General features: G+C 48.6%; 7 protein-coding genes across 7 annotated transcripts; 3 read left to right on the top strand and 4 right to left on the bottom strand.

The window, feature by feature from the left end:
• Window positions 1–597: 597 nt before the first annotated feature.
• Window positions 598–2,502, bottom strand: EV420DRAFT_1645939 (uncharacterized protein; the record flags this gene model as incomplete). Its single annotated transcript, XM_060477840.1, has 3 exons — window positions 598–828; window positions 872–1,140; window positions 2,259–2,502. 3 exons carry the CDS (start codon window positions 2,500–2,502, stop codon window positions 598–600), a joined length of 744 nt encoding a protein of 247 aa, XP_060327834.1.
• EV420DRAFT_702366 (uncharacterized protein) lies at window positions 2,322–3,810 on the top strand. Its single transcript, XM_060483144.1, has 5 exons — window positions 2,322–2,403; window positions 2,461–3,059; window positions 3,125–3,137; window positions 3,192–3,338; window positions 3,394–3,810. The coding sequence occupies exons 2-5, from the start codon at window positions 2,533–2,535 to the stop codon at window positions 3,709–3,711; spliced, it is 1,005 nt and encodes a 334-aa protein (XP_060327833.1). The 5' UTR covers window positions 2,322–2,403; window positions 2,461–2,532; the 3' UTR covers window positions 3,712–3,810.
• Window positions 3,811–7,050: 3,240 nt separating this feature from the next.
• Window positions 7,051–7,598, bottom strand: EV420DRAFT_1645938 (uncharacterized protein; the record flags this gene model as incomplete). The annotated part of the gene is made up of 3 exons (XM_060477839.1): window positions 7,051–7,162; window positions 7,222–7,434; window positions 7,480–7,598. 3 exons carry the CDS (start codon window positions 7,596–7,598, stop codon window positions 7,051–7,053), a joined length of 444 nt encoding a protein of 147 aa, XP_060327832.1.
• Window positions 7,599–11,208: 3,610 nt separating this feature from the next.
• On the top strand, window positions 11,209–12,651 carry EV420DRAFT_702096 (uncharacterized protein). The gene is made up of 6 exons (XM_060483142.1): window positions 11,209–11,334; window positions 11,391–11,927; window positions 11,974–12,138; window positions 12,190–12,230; window positions 12,285–12,450; window positions 12,502–12,651. The coding sequence occupies exons 2-5, from the start codon at window positions 11,478–11,480 to the stop codon at window positions 12,298–12,300; spliced, it is 672 nt and encodes a 223-aa protein (XP_060327831.1). The 5' UTR covers window positions 11,209–11,334; window positions 11,391–11,477; the 3' UTR covers window positions 12,301–12,450; window positions 12,502–12,651.
• EV420DRAFT_702121 (uncharacterized protein) lies at window positions 12,305–13,185 on the top strand. Its single transcript, XM_060483143.1, has 5 exons — window positions 12,305–12,450; window positions 12,502–12,663; window positions 12,714–12,826; window positions 12,878–13,009; window positions 13,063–13,185. Exons 1-5 carry the CDS (start codon window positions 12,406–12,408, stop codon window positions 13,142–13,144), a joined length of 534 nt encoding a protein of 177 aa, XP_060327830.1. The 5' UTR covers window positions 12,305–12,405; the 3' UTR covers window positions 13,145–13,185.
• A 468-nt stretch (window positions 13,186–13,653) lies between these two features.
• EV420DRAFT_1482337 (uncharacterized protein) lies at window positions 13,654–15,742 on the bottom strand (the record flags this gene model as incomplete). The annotated part of the gene is made up of 7 exons (XM_060469894.1): window positions 13,654–13,818; window positions 13,877–13,953; window positions 14,015–14,148; window positions 14,242–14,539; window positions 14,584–14,655; window positions 14,847–15,482; window positions 15,628–15,742. 7 exons carry the CDS (start codon window positions 15,740–15,742, stop codon window positions 13,654–13,656), a joined length of 1,497 nt encoding a protein of 498 aa, XP_060327829.1.
• Window positions 15,743–18,782: 3,040 nt separating this feature from the next.
• Window positions 18,783–19,244, bottom strand: EV420DRAFT_1645934 (uncharacterized protein; the record flags this gene model as incomplete). The annotated part of the gene is made up of 2 exons (XM_060477838.1): window positions 18,783–19,134; window positions 19,180–19,244. 2 exons carry the CDS (start codon window positions 19,242–19,244, stop codon window positions 18,783–18,785), a joined length of 417 nt encoding a protein of 138 aa, XP_060327828.1.
• Between the last annotated feature and the right edge of the window lie 2,202 nt (window positions 19,245–21,446).

Genomic DNA, 21,446 nt, shown 5'->3' with positions numbered 1-21,446 from the left:
CTACGTACACTTCATCGAAAGAAGAAGTGCTCTCGTTCCTTCCGTTTTAGTAATCCAGCGGGTATCGATTCTGACGTGTGGAACGGAAAGGACAGAGACGTGCGCCGGTGCAATTGTGAGGAGTGGACATCTTGCATGCCGGTTCAAATCCACAACGAGTTTAGGCGCATACGAGTTTATGGTGGGATGAACAGGAGGAGTGGGAAGTGCTGAGACGTCATACAACATACCGCCGTCGTAAGCACCTTTCTGCGTGGTCGATATCGCATCTAATTCATGACAATGCGGTCGTGGATCGAGGATGGACGAGCTAGTACACGATCAAGACTTTGCCCTCGGACGAAAAGGAAAACGAATTTGCTGTGTGGGACCCTGCATGACATTCTTAGTCGAGCGACAAGTAAAAGGCACCTTGGACGGATTTTGTGGATAGCAGCAGTGAGAGCGAGGACGAAAGTATGGCTCCGCGCAAAGGGAGTGACGGACGAGGGAGTTAACGTGTACAGGTTTAGGGTGCGGACGGCGGATTGGTTGATAATGGAGCGCTACTACAGCTAACATACGCGCCGTCCGTGCCTCAGCTTCCCATCTCAGATCTCAGAGGTGAACTCTCGGTGCGTCGTACGAGCCCATCGTGACTGACATGGGGAGCTCAGCGTAGTCGCTCTCCTGCACACCAAAACATTCCACACCTGCCTGCCTGAGGATGCGATCGTATTCGAATGGCTGAGGGCGTTTTGTCCTGGGTCGTCTGTAGGTGCTGTTCATAAGCGTCATGTGCAATTTGAGGGGACGCGTGTCGGTGATGAAGCCTTCTTCGCGGAAGATCTGGTTGATTCGGCTGAAGAGGTTCAGGCTGAGATGGGCCCACCCATAAAATGTGGGCACGACGACGGGATTCCCTTCTGAGGACGTCGAGTGTGTCGAGGGTGACGGTCGGGGCTACGTCTGTGAGTGGGAGGAGAAATGGGAGGTTGCGAAGGAGTTCTAGTGCAGTTGGGAGGGTTTCTGAAGTGAGGTTCATGACGCCGAGGGCCTGCGACAGCGTGGAGTCTGGCGTAGGAAGGTTGAGGGCGGTATGGAGATCGGCAACTCGGACGCGGAGAGTAGGGTGTGCTTGTCCGAGGGGTATCGACAGAACTGTAAAGGGTGAGTTGGGATTAACGCGTAGACGGATACACTCACAGTGCGCTCTTTAAATTGAAGAGTCTGCGTGGGTTTACAGCCCGAGTCAAGACAACCGACGGGAACGCACGGACACCAGCCGCACTAACCAGGGTGGTCAAGTTGGCTCAAGTTGTCCATGTCAAGCTTCAAGCTGCAACAAGTACTTAGGCCGCGGCAAGGGGAACTGAGCGCGCGTTTCCAATGCTGACTAAGCCAAACCCTTCCCTTTCGCCTCCCACCGTGCTCTCCACCGGCTTGTCCTACTAGCAGTTTTTCTTGACGTATTTCGTGTGGACAACTGGATTTTGACAGGCTACATCTGTTATGGTCCTTGGTGCCGTCAGCGATCACTGAGATCTTGCTTTCTACCCATCTACTCATACGAAGGTCCCCTAATCTCAGAGCATCTGGATATCTGAGATCTGCTATCAACCACGAATACGATCGAAATGCTGTTAGATTACTCTGGTACATATGAGCTTTTTAGTTTGGTTGACGTGAACTGATATCATGTATCTGAATTTCAGATCTTCACTCAGCACCAGTGAGTCTGCTCGTTCTTGATGTTAGAACATGTTCCCATGAGCATGGAATGGTTATACTTTCTCCCCCCCCCCCCTCCCCCAAAGCAATGGTGATTCAAACTGGCATCATTGAGATGTGGAAAAGGTCGAACTCTCGGACCTCAGATGAACGTAAGTACTTTCCCTCAGTCTAGGCAATGGAACATATTTATCCTTTGACATGGCTCGATAGCCAGACTACAATGGCAGATACCCTGTCATCTTAGTACACGCATATCACCTCTTTCCAACGCATACAACACCGTCCGTGGCCAAACGAAAGATAATACACGATCGTCTCGAATGATCAGTCAATTGAGCTCTTCAAGGCCTTCATTTTATCTAAAACGATGTAGTCATATGCACTCTGGGATGAGTTCGAGGTGACCCTGAGGGCACTCAGTGGCACCGTCTTTGTGAGTCTTCTAGCCCACCATAATATTTGTGCCAACATGTCCAGAAATAGCATGGCTTGATCGAGCGAACCAAGTCCCAGTCAGACCGCCTTTTCAGTGACTACCTACCTACCTACCCGATCTCGCAGAGTGTTGAATTCCTTCGACAATGCACTACGGTCGACTTTATGCGCTTTTTTCTCTCCCCTTCTCTGGGCCTTAGCTTTACCGATACCGGCTGTGACACCCAGGCCTTGTGAAGTTGGATCAATACGCCAGTGCGTAGTCGCCTTTTTGCCTTTCTTTTTGGATGTTTTTGATAACTCGCCCAACAGAATGGCGTTCGAAAACACGATTTGGGATGGTCGTCTTATCATGGAAAAACCAACTCCGTCAGTACTAAGGCCATGCCTGCTCTTTTCCCTAATGAATCAGGCTCTACCCATTATAGGCCTCCACAACTGTCTACCCACCATCAAAGCTCCGACCATTTCCTTACCCACAAGTACGCTCAGTTCCTCAAAAAAAAAACGCCTAGTAATCGTCGTTGGAACATTGGTATTGGGGGCAAATTGTCTACGCATCTTGGTATTATGAGCTTCTTACTCTCGATAACTTTAAGCCGTTGTTGGGAATCAGCTTGTTATTTTCATCGGTGGGGTGTGCAAATCGGGGCTGTAGGATGTGTAAAACGGTGTTGGAACGGGGGCTGCAGATGGGTCGCACGATGCTGGATATCACATTGGGCATTTCTCTTGCCGTTGTTCCTCTTCAACTCTGAATTTTGGAGCGTAGAGCAAGTCATCCATCACTCATGGTCTTCAGCTCAAGCTTCTAGCGTACCAAACGGCTCTGGTTCTAAAAATCTGGGTACCTTGATCCTCTCGCCTTGTCTGGATCTCGGTGTTCCTACTGTTTTCTCCGGATGGTCAAGGTTTGTGAGTCAATGGTATTTGCATCAACCGGCATAATTTGAGGATTTTGTACGAACTAACAAAGACATCGAGGAGGAGTAAGTGCATGTCCTCCGTACCGTGAAATCCACACTCTTGATGATAAAGGACAGGATTATTTCTTCGACGTCAAGCCATTCTACTACCGCCGCCCGGTTTGTCTTGGCCTATGCAGTGTATGTTTCAATGGAATTGTACCTTCATTGGCTATCCCAATGTCTCCGAATGCGCTATCAACCCCAACTCACCTGCGACTGCTGGTTAGTACTGGTTCTTTGTCGACTTTAGGTAACATGGCTTGATGATTTGTACAAGTTCACGAATAAGAAGGATCTCTATTCTGTTCTGTTGACATGGGTCATCGCTGCCATATTCGTTGCATCTGTCGTCATAAGTGCAATCCACTATCCTCGATTATGTCTCTTAGGGTCAGCGACTGTCGCTCATGGCATCCTTAACATTTTTTACGGATATCACGGTGGCCGCAATGCTATGTCATACAGCGAAACAGCGCTTCATCTAACAGTTTTCAAAAGGTGCCGTAGTTGGTTGCGGAGTGTATTTATTCGCGGTATGAGCAGATTCAGGTGTCTTACCTACCTCGATGTACTAGACCGGGAGCAAGCATGGTAGGTGGTTATAACATGGAATCGGTTGCAGGTATATGTGGGCCGTCAATGGTTACAGATCGGGTGGCTAATTCCCGGATACGGCAAAGTTGACAGTGATGATGCAGAATGTTCGCAAAGGTGGTCCCCGGTGGACACCCGGACCTCAGCGGGGTAAACAGGACATGTCATTCTTCTTTATTAGTTCATTCACTTTTCTATTTTATATCTCTAAAAAACCACACGTACAGAACAAAGTGACAGAGCTAAGGAAAGCAGGTTTGTTACCGTCGTCGGCAAACTTTGGTAATTCCACGGCTGTCTTTCTACGTCTACAGTACCAATCCGGAAGATGAACTGACGCGAAGAAACACGGTACGGCAACAGCAATCTTGAAGGAATCTTCGGACATGGGCGAATACCTATCCACCTAATCGCAGCATTGCATCGACCTTGCGTCTCATAGAAATGGATATTAGAGATGGATATTCACTGCTTCTGTGGCACAGGGCTTCGGCCCGGGCTTAAGGATTTCGACAAGCAAAGCCTCAGCCCGAGCCTCGGGCTTCAAAGCCCGGCCTTTCACAACACTAAATCTTGTCGCAACATTCAAGTGCAAGAATAAGAAGATACAGAGGAAGTCATTCACGAAGCCCGGTCAACAGTTCAGCCTCCCTCTTATCGAAATGTATACAGCCCCCAAACTACGAGATAAAATGGCAACGAATCTGTACAGTCATTGGCAACTGTCCCACAGTAGAGACGTGGTCCCAGGAGGGTTCATGATGATCAAGAGGCTTGATCCTCCTGTCCAGGGTTACGCGACGCCTGAGGGTCGACTTGAAAGTAGAGCTGCGCAGGAGTATTAGGTGGGAACGTAGTCAGGAATGGGACATTTGCAAGGTCTCTGGATGAGCCGAAAGTTTGGACAAGAACGATAAACCAAACATATTGCGAAGAATCTACAGTGGTTGTAATTACACATCTCAGTCTACAGATTTCGTACACGTGAGGTGAAAATCGCCTCACCAAGTTCCAGGTGGTTGCGAATATAAGGATGATGATCTGCGAACTGTCTGTCGGTGCTCGGACAACCAGTCACCAAATTGGTCTCCTACAAGTTCCCGGCAAATGGCACGGCCAAGACCAAGACTGAGGTGACATGGTAGGTTATATGTCAGAGGAATAGTGTATACTCTGCTTCTGTGAGTGACGGATAGATATTTATAAGAAAGGAACACAAACGATCTTCCCTTCGTCCAATGTGAAGGATATCTGACTTTTTTGTATTCATAATCCCATGCCAGTGAGGGGGAATATTTGGGGTTTGTGGTGACTTTTATCTGACCGTCCTTGAGGAGAGAAGGGATCCGATTGATTCGTGGTTACGCCGGATCGATGGCATTGAACAATACGATAAACTTCTTAGAGAATGGATGAATATATCCCACAGAGCCCAGAGGAATGCTCTGTTCAAACATGGGAATATACCGCTTGACGTAGTCAGGATATAAGCCCGGGCCAGCTGGATAATTAGAACTAGAATGCAAAAGATATACGATAACTTATGATCTGGCCCATGAAGCAAAAACGGATGGAGCTCCCGTTCGCCAAACATGACCATCGGGACTGGAATTCTGTCCCTAGGTCACACACGCTGGAGTATCATACGTCGTCAAAACGAAAGAAGACACCCCGGGAATATCAAACTGTATGTATGTTGTCAGTGAAGCTAGACATTTCCATTCGGTGAGAGGGGTCATGAGTGGTTTCAATATCTGCGATGAGGCTCCCAAAATGCAAAGCTGACGGACTCGTCGGGAAAGGCTGGGCTGGTCACACTGACAATGAAGGGGACGTGGTAGAGTGATGAATACCCACCACCGATAGTGGTATACAATCGTCAGCTGGGTGGTCTGTAGAGGAAGCTAGAAGCGGGGGATGTGGACCTGAGGATCGCATCGAGATAGTATACGTAGATATGAATTCCATCTGGGGGCGTAACAGGACCATTAAATAGCCTTCGAAGGACCGATTCTATCCCCCTATTAGCTGTGATTGAGGGGTTGCATTTTGCATACTGAACATCATCTGGCTTGAGCATGCAGTCTACTTTGAACGTTATTGTGCGGCAAAGTAGCGGGTGAGGCACTGATGACATTGATGGGATGGTATACAGATAACCTCCGCTATAGAATAAGGGGGTGACCAAGTGGGTGGAATTAATCTCCTTGATGATGGCGGACCATTGTTTGGATACAAGGGAGCAGGCTGAGAAAGTTTGAATGTATTCATTAGTGGATGATTGGGTGGACCAGAGTTCAAAGAGAGTATGGGAGATGAGCTCAGATGGAAGCGCCATCGCAATTCAGGATGAGGTGGTGACGACAGGTACAAGTTCGGGCCGAAATAGTTTTACGGCCTGTGCATCCGCTTGTCTGACTGTGACTTGGATTAGGATAACACGTTTCCAAGTGCTTCGCCCTTGCAGGAAGCATCCATCACAACGTTGTTGAAGCGGATAGAAGAATGATAGATCATAATGTGTATATGGAATAAATACTGAGAATACTGAGTGTACTATTAAAAAGGTGCCTTATCGCTTGTTGTCAATACCTTATAGCTCGTCATGGAGAAGCCAAAAGGCCCACCATCTAATAGACTTTCTAGCCACTCATGCTTAGCTTTCATTTGTAACTTGTGGCCTCTGAATTTTTCCCTATCGAAGTCAATTATAGAAAGATGTCCTTTGTCGTCCGTGACCATGTTCCACGTTCGGATGTTCCCATGAGCGACACCAGCTCCATGGATTCTCTGGTATTCAGAGTATTCCACGGCACAGCCCACTGGGGACGCCATAGTGTCGCCCTGTGGTGCATGCATTAGTCTTGATCATGTATTGAAATCATATCATTTAGATGCACCCTTCTTCGTAATTCCGGACGCGGGAGGGTCCGAACGATGTGCCAATGCTTGCCCATTACAGCTTAAAAAAAAGAGCTCCTGTATCGGACTCAATGTCCTCAAAAAAGCCAAAAACCGTAGGAATATCTCCTGCCGCAACGGGTACAGGACCATATAACAGACGAATACTCATGACGTATCCTTTCTTCTGTTCTCCAGAGAGCTCGAATTTGATGATGGCCTTTTTTGGATAGCGCGCTGCACTTCCAGAGGGCATGTCCACCTCGACTTGAACCTCGTATGCCTGTCTGATAGATCCCTGGCCTAATTTCTTCCCAACAAGAAGAGCGATACAGTCATCGTAGCCTGTCGACCAAGGCTGTTTGGTCGTCTGAAGAATGAAGGCGAACGAGAATGATAATTCTCCGTCGTATGCAAGTACCTGTTCTGCATGACATTCCTAGTCGAGTGGCAAGTAAAAGGCATCTTGGGCAGGTTCTAGTTGTGCTGGATAGGCTTGCTCCAGGAGCAAAAGTATGGCTCTGCGCAAAGAGAGTGACGGATGGGAGGAGCTAACATGTGCAACTTTAGAGTGTGATGGCGGATGGGTTGATAATGGCGCGTAACATACGCGTCGTCCGTATCCCAGCTTCCCATGTGAATTCCCGGTACGTCGTATGAACCCATCGGGAGCTCACTCTCCTGCACGCTGAAACATTCCAACACACCATCCCTACCGCAGAGTCGAACCATAGAGGTCGTTTTGTCCTGGGCCGTCTGTATGAGCGTCAAGTACAGTTTGAGGGGATGCGTGTCCATGACGAAGCCTCCCTCGGGGGAAGATCTATTTGATCTGGCTGAACAAAGCCTCGGAGCGAGATGGACTGACCCATAAAATGTGGGCACGATGGCGGGATTGCCTTCTGAGGACGTCGAGGGTGGCAGTTGGGGGAGTGGGAGGAGAGTCGGGAGGTGGTGCAGGAAGTCAAGTGCAGTCAGGAGAGTCATGATACTGAGGTTGAGGTGGGCGCGTTGAGGACCTGTGAGCGGTGTAGGAAGGTTGAGATCGGCAACTCGGGCGCGGAGAGTCGGATGTGTTTAGCCGAGAGGTGTCGACATAACTGCATACAATGAGCTGGGATTAACGGGTAGATGCATACACTCATAGTGTGCAGGTCATGCCATTGTGGTCGTGAAAAAGGCCTCGGGTTATCGGCCCGAATAGCCGGCATCCTCGACTCTCCTGCGTGAGTAGCTGAATCCTCCATCTAACAGCACGAATACCCATCTTCCAACATTGAAGCCGAAGGACCTAACTGACGCCTTCCCTAAAATCAGGCTCCCCACAACGACGCAAAAAAAGTTGGGAGAAAACCAAGTAGATGTCTAACCATGCTGGCACTTCTGGCTAAGAGTCAGAAACAGGAAGAGGTAGCTACAGTCGGGGTTCAAAATGATATGGGGAGAGTGATATTTGAGGAGGACCCTCGATTTGTAGAATCATGTTGAAGCTGTGTCAGGAAGAGATGAGTTTTCCGTTCGAGGACATTGACAAGTCCTGCCTCATTCTACATGAATTGGCCCGAGTATGACGGTAGCCCACCCACGCTCTCAAAGCCCATGTATACTCCTCAACCTTGATGCGGTTTGCTGATATAAATCCTGCATCCCATTTCTTCGCTGACGTGGAAGCACAAATCTGAGGAGTTCTCTATGCCATCAGGGGGATGAGCCAGGGAGTAGGAACTTGGGGGACCCTGGCTGTCATGTCGGAAGGTTGGGTGAGCGAACGCAGTTATGGTTGGAGTGATTGGGGAGTAGGCTCAGTGTGGGTAGCGCCGTCGTGTGTCACTGCGCTAGGCAGATTCGAAATGGCAAGGGGCAAGTATTGTATGATCGATCGTGAGCTCCTCATTCCACAGCGCTAGAGCCCACTGTTCATGCAGGTTAGTGGTCTGAGGGAGGACCTAAGTTCGAGGACTCCTTGTCCCTACCGCCCTCTATCGGCGGGGTTCCACACATCGTCCTTGCATTGATCTTTTCTTGTCGTGTGGGCAAGATAGATAAGCGTGATGGTCGAGGGGATGCATATTGGCGTTAAGGAATAACTGGTTGATTTGGCTGAACGGAGATGTAAGATGTTAGAAGATAACTATTAAGGCAGGATGTCGGATAGTCGTGGAAGGGTATTGATTCTGACACGGACATGTGGAAGAGAAAGAGGATCATAGAGATGTGCCAAGGAGATGTTGGATCGAGTGCGCATTTGCACAACGAATTTAGGCGTGGCATACAAGGTTATGGCGGAGTGAACAGGAGCATAAGCACCTTTCTGTATGGCGTCTAATGTCATGTATCGAGGATGGGTGAGCTAGTATGGGGCCAAGACTTTGCCCTCAGACGGAAAAAGGAACCCGGATTCGCTGTGTGGTGTCCTAAATGACATCCAGCGAAAGTATGGCTCTGCACAAAGGGAGTGACGGATGGGAGGAGGTAGTATGTGCAGCTTTAGGGTGTGGACGGCGGATGGGTTGATAATGGCGCGCTCCCACAGCTAACGTAGCCGCCGTCCGTTTCCTAGCTTCCCATCTCACAGAGGTGAACTCTTGTTGCATCGTATGAGCCCATTGTCATAGCCATCAGGAGCTCAGCGTAGTCTCTCTCCTGCGCACCAAAACATTCCAGAACACCAGCATGCCTGAGGATACCATTGTATTCGAACGGAAAGGGGCGTAAGGTTCGAGGTCTTCTGTAGGTGCTGTTCATGAGCGTCATGTGCAGCTTGAGGGGACGCGTGTCAGTGATGAAACCCTCTTCGCGGAAGATCTCGTTGATCCTATTGAATAGATACACTCACAGTGCATAGGTCTTGCCATCGTGGTTGTGAAAAAGCCTTGGCTATCGGACCGATCACCCGACGAGTCAAACCCTTTCTCCTTGTCCCGACATAACGCCAAGTCGCCAAAGTCTCCCTACCAACGCCGAAGCTATGCCCAGTCAGTGTCTTCCCTCATACCAGGCTCCCAACAACCATTCACCAACCCAAACGACATCGCCGAACACCAAGAGAAAATGAAGTCGGCAGTCGAATGGCTCAGATAGGATTGGGCTGACGCCTCCACACACACTTGCCTCTACTAATGTGAGTACCCTCTCTCTCAACACCGGAAACAGCCCGGTCAGTGCCTTCCCTCAAATCAGGCTTGTAGACTCTCCTACGTTCACGTCTATCCTTTCTCATCGTACGAGCAGCCAGAACTTCAATCCGCCCTCTGACAGCCAGCCTCCCACAACGAAGAACCCACGTCTCCCCTAAAACCAGGCTTCCAGTGCCCACGTCGATGTCGGAAAAAGTCAAGTCTGTAATCGAATGGCTGAGGCTGATTAATGCTTGTGGAATATCCCCGTCCACGGAAGGGTTCGCCACCGTCGGGGTTTGCGATGATGTTTGATGGCGACGTGAGTACATACTTATCTCGGCTCTCCATTAAATAGGCTGATCAAAGTCCAAAGTAGAATTTTCAAACACGTCGAAGCTATCATTTATGACCCAAACCCTCATACTCATCACCCCGTCTTACTCTCAATGTCAGGGAGAAAAATGAATGTCGGCAGGGTAGGAGATTGGTCTTCGATGCGCCTGTGAATGGCAGAGAGAGCGCTGTGAAGGAGGGCAACCACTGAGGTTGTGGTGTTGCGCACTCTCCTTGACACACCCAAATATTGAGACGAGTCGGTGTGCTGGAGACCTCTCTTGTGAAGAAAGGTATGTATACTAATTGTACTTGCCTTTACTCATTTCGGGTGATATCAGGTTTTGGATAGAGATGACAAAGGACTCGGAGGATCCTGCCTGTGACAGAGTCAACCCACGAGGAGTTCCGCAAAGGTATTTGCTGATGAGTGCAATTTCCGGACAATGCTTCATGTTTATCCTCGCGTCCTCGATTTCACTTTCTGCCTTTTTGGAATAGCGGCTCCGTCTTGAACGTGCGCAGGCCGTGAGGTATTTCTAGTGTAGCCAAAATCACCTTTTTAAATTGAAGAGTCTGCACAGGTTTACAGCCCAAGTCAAGATAACCGACGGGAGCGCATGGATACCAACCGCACTAACCAGGGTGGTCAAGTTGACTCAAGTTGTCCATGCCAAGCTTCAAGCTGCGACAAGTCGGTGATTCAAACTGGCATCGTTGAGATGTGGAAAAGGTCGAACTCTCGGACCTCAGATGAACGTAAGTGCTTTTCTCAGTCTAGGCAATAGAATATATTTATCCTCTGACATGGTTCGATAGCCAGACTACGATGGTAGACACCCTGTCATCTTAGCACACGCATATCATCTCTTTCCAACGCATACAACACCGTCCTTGGCCAAACGAAAGATAATGCACAATCCTCTCGAATGATCAGTCAATTGAGCTTTTCAAGGCCTTCATTTTATCTAAAACGATGTAGTCATGTGCACTTTAGGACGAGTTCAAGGTTGGCACTGTCTTTGTGAGTCTTCTAGCCCACCGTAATATTTGTGCCAACATGTCCAGAAATAGCATGGCTTGATCGAGCGAACCAAGTCCCAGTCGGACCGCCTTTTCAGTGACTACCTACCTATCCGATCTCACAAAGTGTTGAATTCCTACGGTCAATTTCATACGCTTTTTTCTTCCCTTCTCTGGGCTATCTCAGCCTTAGCTTTACCGATACTGGCTGTGACACCCAGGCCTTGTGAAGTTGGATCAATACGACAGTGCGTAGTCGCCTTTTTCCTTTCTTTTTGGATGTTTTTGATAACTCGCCCAACAGAATTGTGTTCGAAAACACGATTTGGGATGGTCGTATCACAGAAGAACAACTCCGTCAGTACTAAGGCCATGCCCGCTCTTTTCCCTAATGAATCAGGCTCTCCCCATGATAGGCCCCCACAACTGTCTACCCACCATCAAATCTCCGACCATTTCCTTCGCCACAAGCATTAACAGCACGCTCAGTTCCTCCAAAAAACGCCTAGTAATCGTCGTTACCATCGTTGGAACACTGGTATTGGGGGCGATTGTCTACGCCTCTTGGTATTATGAGTTTCTTACGCTCGATAACTTTAAGCGTTGTTGGGAATGCCTCTGGTCGGCTTGTATTTTCATCGGTGGGGCGTGCAAATCCTGGTGGACTCGGGGCTGGGACGTATGCAGCAGGATGTGTAAACGGTGTTGGAACGGGGGCTGTCGTGCATGCAGATGGGCATGGAAAGTGCTCACACGATGCTGGAGATGCTGGATATTACTTTGGGCATTTCTCTTGCCATGTCCAGCGTTGTTCCTCTTCCACCCTGAATTGGAGCGTAGAGTAAGTCATCCATTTTCACGTGCACCGCAACACTCATGGTCTTCAGTTCAACCCCTCTGAGCTTCTGGCATACAAAACGGCTCTGGTTCTAAATCTGGGTACCTTGATCCTCCCGCCTTGTGCTATTGCTCTGGATCACACCTGGCAGACTATTGTGTTGTCGGTGCTGAGCAGTTCCTACTATTTTCTCCGGATGGTCAAGGATGCAAAGGTTTGTGAGCCTTAAATGTCAATGGTACTTCATCAACCGGCGTCTTCACAGAAATTTAAGGATTTTGTACGAACTAACAAAGACATCGAGAAGTAAGTGCATGTCCTCCGTACCATGAAATCCACACTCTTGACGATAAAGGACAGGATTATTTCTTCGTAGTATCTCAACGTCAAGCCATTCTACTACCGCCGCCTCGTTGAGTCCCGGTTCGTCTTCGCCTATGCAGTATGTTTCAATGGAATTGTACCTTCATTGGCTATCCCAATGTCTCCGAATGCGCTATCAACCCCAACTCACCCGCGACTGCTGGTTAGTACTGGTTCTCTGTCGACTTTAACATGGCTTGATGATTTGTACAAGTTCACGAATAAGAAGGATCTCTATTCTGTTCTGTTGACATGGGTCATCGCTGTCATATTCGTTGCATCTGTCGTCATAAGTGCAATCCACTATCCTCGATTATTTCTCTTAGGGTCAGCGACTGTCGCTCATGGCATCCTTAACGTTTTTACGGATATCATGGTGAATGCTATGTCATACAGCGAAACACTTCATCTAACAGTTTTCAAAAGGTGCCGCAGTTGGTTGCAGAATCCATTTATTGGGAAGCCCCGCAGTATGAGGCGATTCAGGTGTCTTACCTACCTCGATCAGCCCTCGATGTACCAGACCGGGAGCAAGCATGGTAGGTGTTTATGTTATATATAACATGGCATCTAGGTTAAATTGGTTGCAGGTATATGTGGGCCGCCAATGGTTACAGATCGGGTGGGTGGCAATGGCAAATCCCCGGATACAGCAAAGACATAGCAGTGTTGACAGTGATGATGCAGAATGTTCGCAAAGGTGGTCCCCGGACCTCAGCAGGGTGCGAGTACTTCTTCAGCGGGGTAAACAGGGCATGTCATTCTTATTTATTAGTTCATTCACTTTTCTACTTTATTTACTATTAATATCTCTAAAACCACACGTACAGAACAAAGTGACAGAGCAGCCATGCTAAGGAAAGCATCACAATGTGGTTTGTTACCGTCGTCGGCATTGTACGGCAAACATTGGTAATTCCATGGCTGTCTTTCTACGTCTACCAATCCAGAAGATGAACTGGACAAATGTTGATGCTCAGAAAGCTCCACTTTACACGGTACAGCAACAGCAAGGAATCTCCGGACATGGGCGAATACCTATCCACCTAATCGCAGCATTGCATCGACTTCGAATTCATGCGTCTCATCGTGTACATAGAAATGGATATTAGAGATGGATATTCACTGCTTCTGTGGCACAGGGCTTCGGCCCAGGGCTTAAGGATTTCGACAAGCAAAGCCTCGGCCCGAGCCTTGAACAAGCCTTACCGCAGGGTCGGGCTTCAAAGGGCTTAAAGCCCGGCCTTTCACAACACTAATCTTGTCACAACATTTAAGTGCATGAATAAGAAGGTACAGAGGAAGTCATTCACGAAGCCCGGTCAACAGTTCAGCCTCCTCTTATCGAAATGTATACAGCCCCAAACTACGAGATAAAATGGCAACGAATCTGCACAGTCATCGGCAACTGTCCCACAGTAGAGACGTGGTCCCAGGAGAGTAACTCGGGTTCACGATGATCAAGAGGCTTAATCCTCCCCCAAGGGTGTCCAGGGTTACGCGACGCCTGAGGGTCGACTTGAAAGTAGAGCTGCGCAAGAGTGTTAATGGGAACGTAGTCAGGACTGGAGACAGAATGGGACATTTACAAGGTCTCCGGATGAGCCGAAAGTTCGGACAAGAACGATAAACCAAACATATTGCGAAGAGTCTACGGTGGTTGTAACTGAAATATGGTCACATCTCAATCCACAGATTTCGTACACGTAAGATGAAAATCGCCTCACCAAGTTCCAGGTGGTTGCAAATATAAGGATGATGATCTCCGAACACATCCGTAATTGTCTGTCGGTGCTCGGACAACCAGTCACCAAATTGGTCTCCTACAAGTTCCCGGCAAATGGCACGGCCAAGACCAAGACTGAGATGACATGGTAGGTTATATGTCAGAGGAATGGTATATACTCTGCTTCTGTGAGTGACGGATAGATATTTATAAGAAAGGAACACCAACGATCTTCCCTTCGTCCAAGCTCCAAGCTTGTGAAGGATGTCTGACTTTTTGTATTCATAGTCCCATGCCAGCGAGGGGGAATATTTTGGGTTTGTGGTAACTTTTATGTGACCGTCCTTGAGGAGAGAAGGGATCCGATTGATTCGTGGTTCCGCTGAGGACGCCGGATCAATGGCATTGAACAATACGATAAACTTCTTAGAGAATGGATGAATATATCCCACAGAGCCCAGAGGAATGCTCTGTTCAAACATGGGAATATACCGCTTGACGTAGTCAGGATATAAGCCCGGGCCAGCTGGATAATTAGAACTAGAATGCAAAAGATATACGATAACTTACGATCTGGCCCATGAAGCAAAAACTGATGGAGCTCCCGTTCGCCAAACATGACGCGGGACTGGAATTCTGTCCCTAGGTCACACGCTGGGGTATCATACGTCATCAAAACGAAAGAAGACACCCCGGGAATATCAAACTGTATGTATGTTGTCAGTGAAGCTAGACATTTCCATTCGGTGAGAGGGGTCATGAGTGGTGCGATGAGGCTCCCAGAATGCAAAGCTGACGGACTCGTCGGGAAAGGCCGGGCTGGTCACACTGACAATGAAGGGGACGTGGTAGAGTGATGAATACCCACCACCGATAGTGGTATACAATCGTCAGCCGGGTGGTCTGTAGAGGAAGCCAGAAGCGGGGAATGTGGACCTGAGGATCGTCGAGATAGTATACGTAGATATGAATCCCATCTGGAGGCGTAACAGGACCATTAAATAGCCTTCGAAGGACCGATTCTGTCCCCCTATTAGCTGTGATTGAGGGGTTGCATTTTGCATACTGAACATCATCTGGCTTGAGCATGCAGTCTACTTTGAACGTTATTGTGCGGCAAAGTAGCGGGTGAGGCATTGATGACATTGATGGGATGGTATACAGATAACCTCCGCTATAGAATAAGGAGGTGACCAAGTGGGTGGAATTAATCTCCTTGATGATGGCGGACCATTGTTTGGATACAAGGGAGCAGGCTGAGAAAGTTTGAATGTATTCATTAGTGGATGATTGGGTGGACCAGAGTTCAAAGAGAATATGGGAGATGAGCTCAGATGGAAGCGCCATCGCAGTTCGGGATGAGGTGGTGACGACAGGTACAAGTTCGGGCCGAAATAGTTTTACGGCCTGTGCATCCGCTTGTCTGACTGTGACTTGGATTAGGATAACACGTTTCCAAGCGCTTCGCCCTTGCAGGAAGCATCCATCACAACGTTGTTGAAGCGGATAGAAGAATGATAGATCATAATATGTATATGGAGAATACTGAGTGTACTATTAAAAAGGTGCCTTATCGCTTGTTGTCAATACCTCATAGCTCGCCAAAAGGCCCACCATCTAATAGACTTTCTAGCCACTCATGCTTAGCTTTCATTTGTAACTTGTGGCCTCTGAATTTTTCCTTATCGAAGTCAATTATAGAAAGATGTCCTTCGTCGTCTGCAACCATGTTCCACGTTCAGATGTTCCCACAAGCGACACTGGCTGCATGGATTCTCTCTAGTACTCAGAGTAGGTAGGTAGTATTCCACGGCATGGTCCACCGGGGGATGCCGTAGTGTCGCCCTGTGGTGCATGCATTAGTCTTGATGAAGTGGTGGGCCAGCGCAGAGCGTGGCATATCCGAGTCCTGCGTGTGTGGGAGGGGAGCACTCGAGGTGTTGTCATTGACAGTGTAGCCACTTGAGTTTGCACTGAGTGTAGGTTAAAACTTTACATGATAAGCTTCAAAGAGAGGAAAGTACGCACTTTGTTCGTGGTCCATTTCAGCAGCTCAAGCAAGAGCCGGTGAGCTGTTTGATACTACCATGGTCACCGAGCTCAAGTACATGTAGAAAAAGAAAGATAAGTTGCCTGAGACTAAGATCTGGCACCCAAATACTCCGATATGCCATGAGAACTGGTTGGAAGCATGCAAAATTTGCTGCCTTAATACTTGCTTCTTGTCCCTGTCAGAGCGAGACTTGTACTGAAGTGGTTGAGGTACGTTTTTATTCATCGATCTGAGGTTTATCTTTTTATCGAGCTCCGTTTAGTCAAGCCAACAGATCTTGGGTCCTGAATAGATGGGCGTTGAGTATGGCAACGACGGGGAAAGGAGTACAAACTCACGATAAATGAAGAACGCACATATGTATCTGTACCCTTCCCCCCCGGACATCGGTCTATGATCTCATCGTGTTCTTGAAGCTTGATCACCGGTAACATCAAGCTTGATCACCGGTAACATCTTGAGTATGGTTCAGCGCGCAACGAAGGCATCAGTAGAACATGATTCCGGTCTTCGCAGTCCCATAATGACAATACAAGGACCGAGAGTCAAAGCCTACAAAATGTTAGTAAAAATGATACAAGAATTCTGAATAGTTCATACCGTCGCTCGCCAAAAAGAGATACGTTGCCTCGGAGCAATATTAACCTCCCATACCCTACGGAACACTCCACCGTGCAATACCGTACACCTAGGTTCATGCTAGGGAGCCGGTATTGCTCCCCGCAATGCGCTGGTCTTGGGAAAAATGGTATTGATCTTGATTTAAAATGAGTAAAAGTAACTTATAAATGTCCTAATGAGTACTTTACGTTGCTTGCGAGACATCGATCTGTATACTCAACACGATCTCGGGAGCTAAATACATAGGTATTGAGTGTGGGAATGATGTAGCAGTGAGCATGGACTTACGAGGGATGAACGCGGCACGTAGGTAAGTGTTCCATTGCTCTCCAGGCATCGATCCCTCCTCAATGTGCTCTCGAAGCTTGATTGTCATGAACATCTTGAGTCCAGTTCAGCATGCGACGGAGAACAGAATTCAGGTCTTCACAGCCGCAAGATGGCGACACGAAGATTGAAAGTCCAAACCTACAGGACTTCATTAGTCAAATTAGCACAAGTGACAAGAACGATAAACAGTCCGTACCATTGCTTTCCGGCAGGAAATGTGTCATCTCGGCGCATTATTACCTTCCCAGAATCTACATAGCACTCCACAGCGAAGTACTATACAGCCAGGTTCGCCAGAATTGCTCCTCACATCGCGCTGTCCTCGAAAAATATGTTGATTGTGAGGAGAATCGGCCCTAGAAACGAGTCAGTACATAGCAGCTCGGGAAGAAAACTGGTGGGTTACAATGGATGATGTGACGAGCTCACACTGTCAGAGATGTCGTCTCCTTGCGACCTCGAGTGTTCAAAATCTGGAGCTTGATATCGATGCTGTGGAAACGGAGGGACCTCGTACTTACATCGTACGAGGGATTATGGTTCTCGACAACTCAGACCTCGATATTGAGATTACTGGAAGGACGATGCACTCAATAGATCCATATTTGCGATGCAATACTAACGGGACAAGAGAGCGAACAGTCCATAATAATACTAGTCTGAAAGAGTCTGAAGGAGAAAGCCGACAGAGAGAAAGACAAAGCGAAAAAGAATCCGGCGGTAACAGGATCCTGAAGCGTAAAGTCGGGTACTGGTACTAAGAGTCAAGCTGTCGTTTTCAGAACACGTTAATACGAATGACCGTCATTGACCGACATAAGAATTTCGAACAGATATTGAAAACAGGCAGAAGATCGATGCCGAGACTGCCGAGGTTGCCGAAACAAGATGACGTATATTCACCCGGGGAAACCTCGGAATGCACCGCCACCGAAACCGGACTCGGAATCATGTATTGAAATCATATCATTTAGACGCACCCTTCTTCTTCAGAGACAGTAATTCCGGACGCGGGAGAGTCCGAACGATGTGCCAATGCTTGCCCATTACAACTTAAAAAGAGCTCCCGTATCGGACTCAATGTGCAAAAAACCGTAGGAATATCTCCTGCCACAACGGGTACAGGACCATATAACAGACGTCGGTATATCTCATACTCATAGCGTAACCTCTCTTTCTGTTCTTCAGACAGTGCGAGCTTGACGATAACATTTTCTGAATAGCGCGCTACACTTCCAGAAGGCATGTCCACCAAAACTTGGGCTTCGTGTACCTGCCCGGTGGGCACCTTGACCTAATTTCTTCCCAACAAGAAGAGTAAAACAGTCGTCGTAACGATATGAACGCTGTCGACCAAGGCTGTTTGGTTGTCTGAAGAATGAAGGCGAACGAGAATGATAATTCTCCGTCGTATGTAAGTACTTGTACTGCATGACATTCCTAGTCGAGCTGCAAGTAAAAGGCATCTTGGACGGATTGCGTGAATGGCAGCAATGCTACTCCAAGGACGAAAGTATGGCTCTGCGCAAAGGGAGTGACGGATGGGAGGTGCTAACATGCGCAACTTTAGGGTATGGACGGCGGGATTGGTTGATAATGGCGCGCTACCACAGCTAACATACGCGCCATCCATATCCCAGTTTCCCATCTCATAAAGATGAACTCTCGATGTGTCGTATGAATCCATCGTGACTGCTATCGGGATCACTCTCCTGCACGCCGAAACATTCCAATACACCATTCCTGCTGCAGAATACCATCATATTCAAACGGTAGAGGTCGATTTGTCCTGGGTCGTCTGTATGAGCATCAAGTGCGCTTGAGGGGACGCGTGTCGGTGATGAAGCCTCCCTCGGGGAAGATCTCGTTGATTTGGCTGAACAGAGGTCGGGGCGAGATGGACGTGGGCACGACGTCGAGATTCCCTTCTGAGGATGTCGAGGGTGACAATCGTGGGTGCGCTTGCGGGTGGGAGAGTTGGGAGGTGGTGCAGGAGGTCGAGTGCAGTTGGGAGGGTCTCGGTGGTGAGCGTCATGACACCGAGGGTGAGGTGCGTTTGAGATCGGCAACTCGGGCACGGAGGGTCGGGTGTGTTTGGCCGAGGGGTGTCGACATAACTGCATACAATGAGCTGGGATTAGCAGGTAGATGCATACACTCACAGTGTGTAGGTCATGCCATTGTAGTCGTAAAAAGGCCTCGGGTTATCAGCCCGAATAGCCGGCATCCTCAACTCTCTTGCGTGAGTAGCTGAATCCTCCATTTAACAGCACGAATACCCATCTCCCAACATCGAATATTGAAGGGCCTAATCGACGCCTTGCCTAAAAGCACGCTCCCGACAACGACGCAAAAAAATTGGGAGAAAGTCAAACAAATGTCTAACCGCGTTGGTGCTTCCGCTCTCCTTACAGGAAGAGGTAGCTAGAGTCGGGGTTCAAAATGATATGGTGAGAATGATATTCGAGGAGGACCCTCGATTTGTAGAATCACTGGATGGCGCAGTCGTGTGTCACTGCGCTACGTAGATTCGAAATGGCAAGGGGCAAGTATTGTATGATCAACCGTGAGCTCCCTATTCCACAGCGCTAGAGCCCACCGTTCATGCGAGCCAGTGGTTTGAGGGAGGACCTAGGTTCGCGCCCTTGTTTTCCTTACCGCTCTCTATCAGCCGGGTTCCACGCATCGTCCTTTTCTTGTCGTGCCGAGGGTGGCGGTGATATTGGGGTGAGCAAGATAGATAAAGTGTGATGGTCAAGGGGACGCATGTTGACGTTAAGGAATAACTGATTGATTTGGCTGAACGGAGATGTAAGATGTTAGAAGATAACTATTAAGGTGGGATGTCGGATAGTCGTGGAAGGGTATCGATTCTGAGGCGGACGTGTGGAAGAGAAAGGAGATCATAGGGGACATGTTGGACAGAGTGTGCGTTTGCACAATGAGTTTAGGCGTGGCATACGAGGTTATGGCGGAGTGAACAGTCGCCTGGCATGATATTCCTGTCGAGTAACAAGTAAAAGGCATCTTGGACGGATTCCGCGGGTGACAGCGAGGCTCTGCACAAAGGGAGTGACGGACGGGAGGAGTTAATATGTGCAGTTTTAGGGTGTGAACGGCGGATGCATGAGGGCGGTATGGAGATCAGCAACTCGGGCGCGGAGTATTGGGTGCGTCTGGCCGAGGGGTATCGACAGAACTGTAAAGAGTGAGTTGGGATTAGCGCATAGACACAGGCACTCACAGTGTGTAGGTCTTGCCATCGTGGTTGATGAAAAAGGCTCGGTTATCGGACCGATCACTCGACGAATCCCTCACATACACTCTCGCATCGACACCTCGTCATAAGGGCAGGAAAACCCTCAATTCGCCCTCTCATAACACGAATACCTCTCCCACAACAAAGAACCTATGCTAAAGAAGCTTCTTTCCTTGGACCATGCTCTCAACAACCCAACCGACGTCGATAAATGCCAGGAGAAAATGAAGTCTGTACTGAGACTGAACCTGGATGATACATCTGCGCGCGCTTCTGGCGAACGTCCGCATAAAGTAGTAGCTACAGTCGGAGTTTTGAGATAGTACTTAGTATGTTTGTAGTGAGTCGTGACGGAGGACGTATGTTTCGACTGATCACACACTACAAACTGCTAAAATCCCTTCGATCACGGATGTTGAGAATTCCTGTACCCAAGCCGCCGAGATACTAGGGAAGAAGCTCATGTGCAGTGCAGCAAACTCTCGAGGTGGTATGTCCTCTCCGCGTTTCTTTCTTATTCTCTTGACGGACATACCATATCACCACTTTTTCTCAAGTGCCCGTGTTTTTGGTCGGAAGCAGGCCCCGTTCTAAATTCTGGATCTTGCGACCAACCTGCATTGAAACACTCCTATTCATGCGGAGGGTGGGTGTCATGACAAAGGAGGATACTGCCAAACTACGTGGTCCGAGTCCGCAAATTTGGTGCCAGTGTCTATATCACCTGATTTCCCCCCGGATTTTTCTTTAGGTGGAATCATTAGCCTCGGACTTTTTGGATTTGGGGGAATTAGTCAGGCGAAGGGAACGCACGCTATACACTGCACCCTCTCTAACTCGTGGGCACCCCTCACCCGATAACTGTCACTACGCCGACGTCTTGTTCGTCTCACCCGCCAAGTGTCGGAGGGTCGTTCGAGGGGAATTGCATGTGGTCAGTTGCACGCTAGGTCGTAGTTGCGAAAAAGCCTCCGTTATAGCCGGTGAATCAGCGTTGTCTTCTCTTAACAGCACGAATACCCACCTCCGCCAACCACTCATGCATTTATGACCAAGTACAAAAAAACCGAATGCCAACCCTCTTCCCTCTCTTCCCATCCCGACATGCATCCTGCCCTCAAACGGTCTTCCCTAAACCCAAAGTGCAATACCTACCCCCCACACCCACGC

This window comes from Desarmillaria tabescens, assembly GCF_030435595.1.
Source record: "Desarmillaria tabescens strain CCBAS 213 chromosome Unknown EV420scaffold_32, whole genome shotgun sequence".
Taxonomy (NCBI): Eukaryota; Fungi; Basidiomycota; class Agaricomycetes; order Agaricales; family Physalacriaceae; genus Desarmillaria; species Desarmillaria tabescens.
Note: the sequence above shows the minus strand (reverse complement) of the source record. Positions and strands in the feature narration are given on the sequence as shown.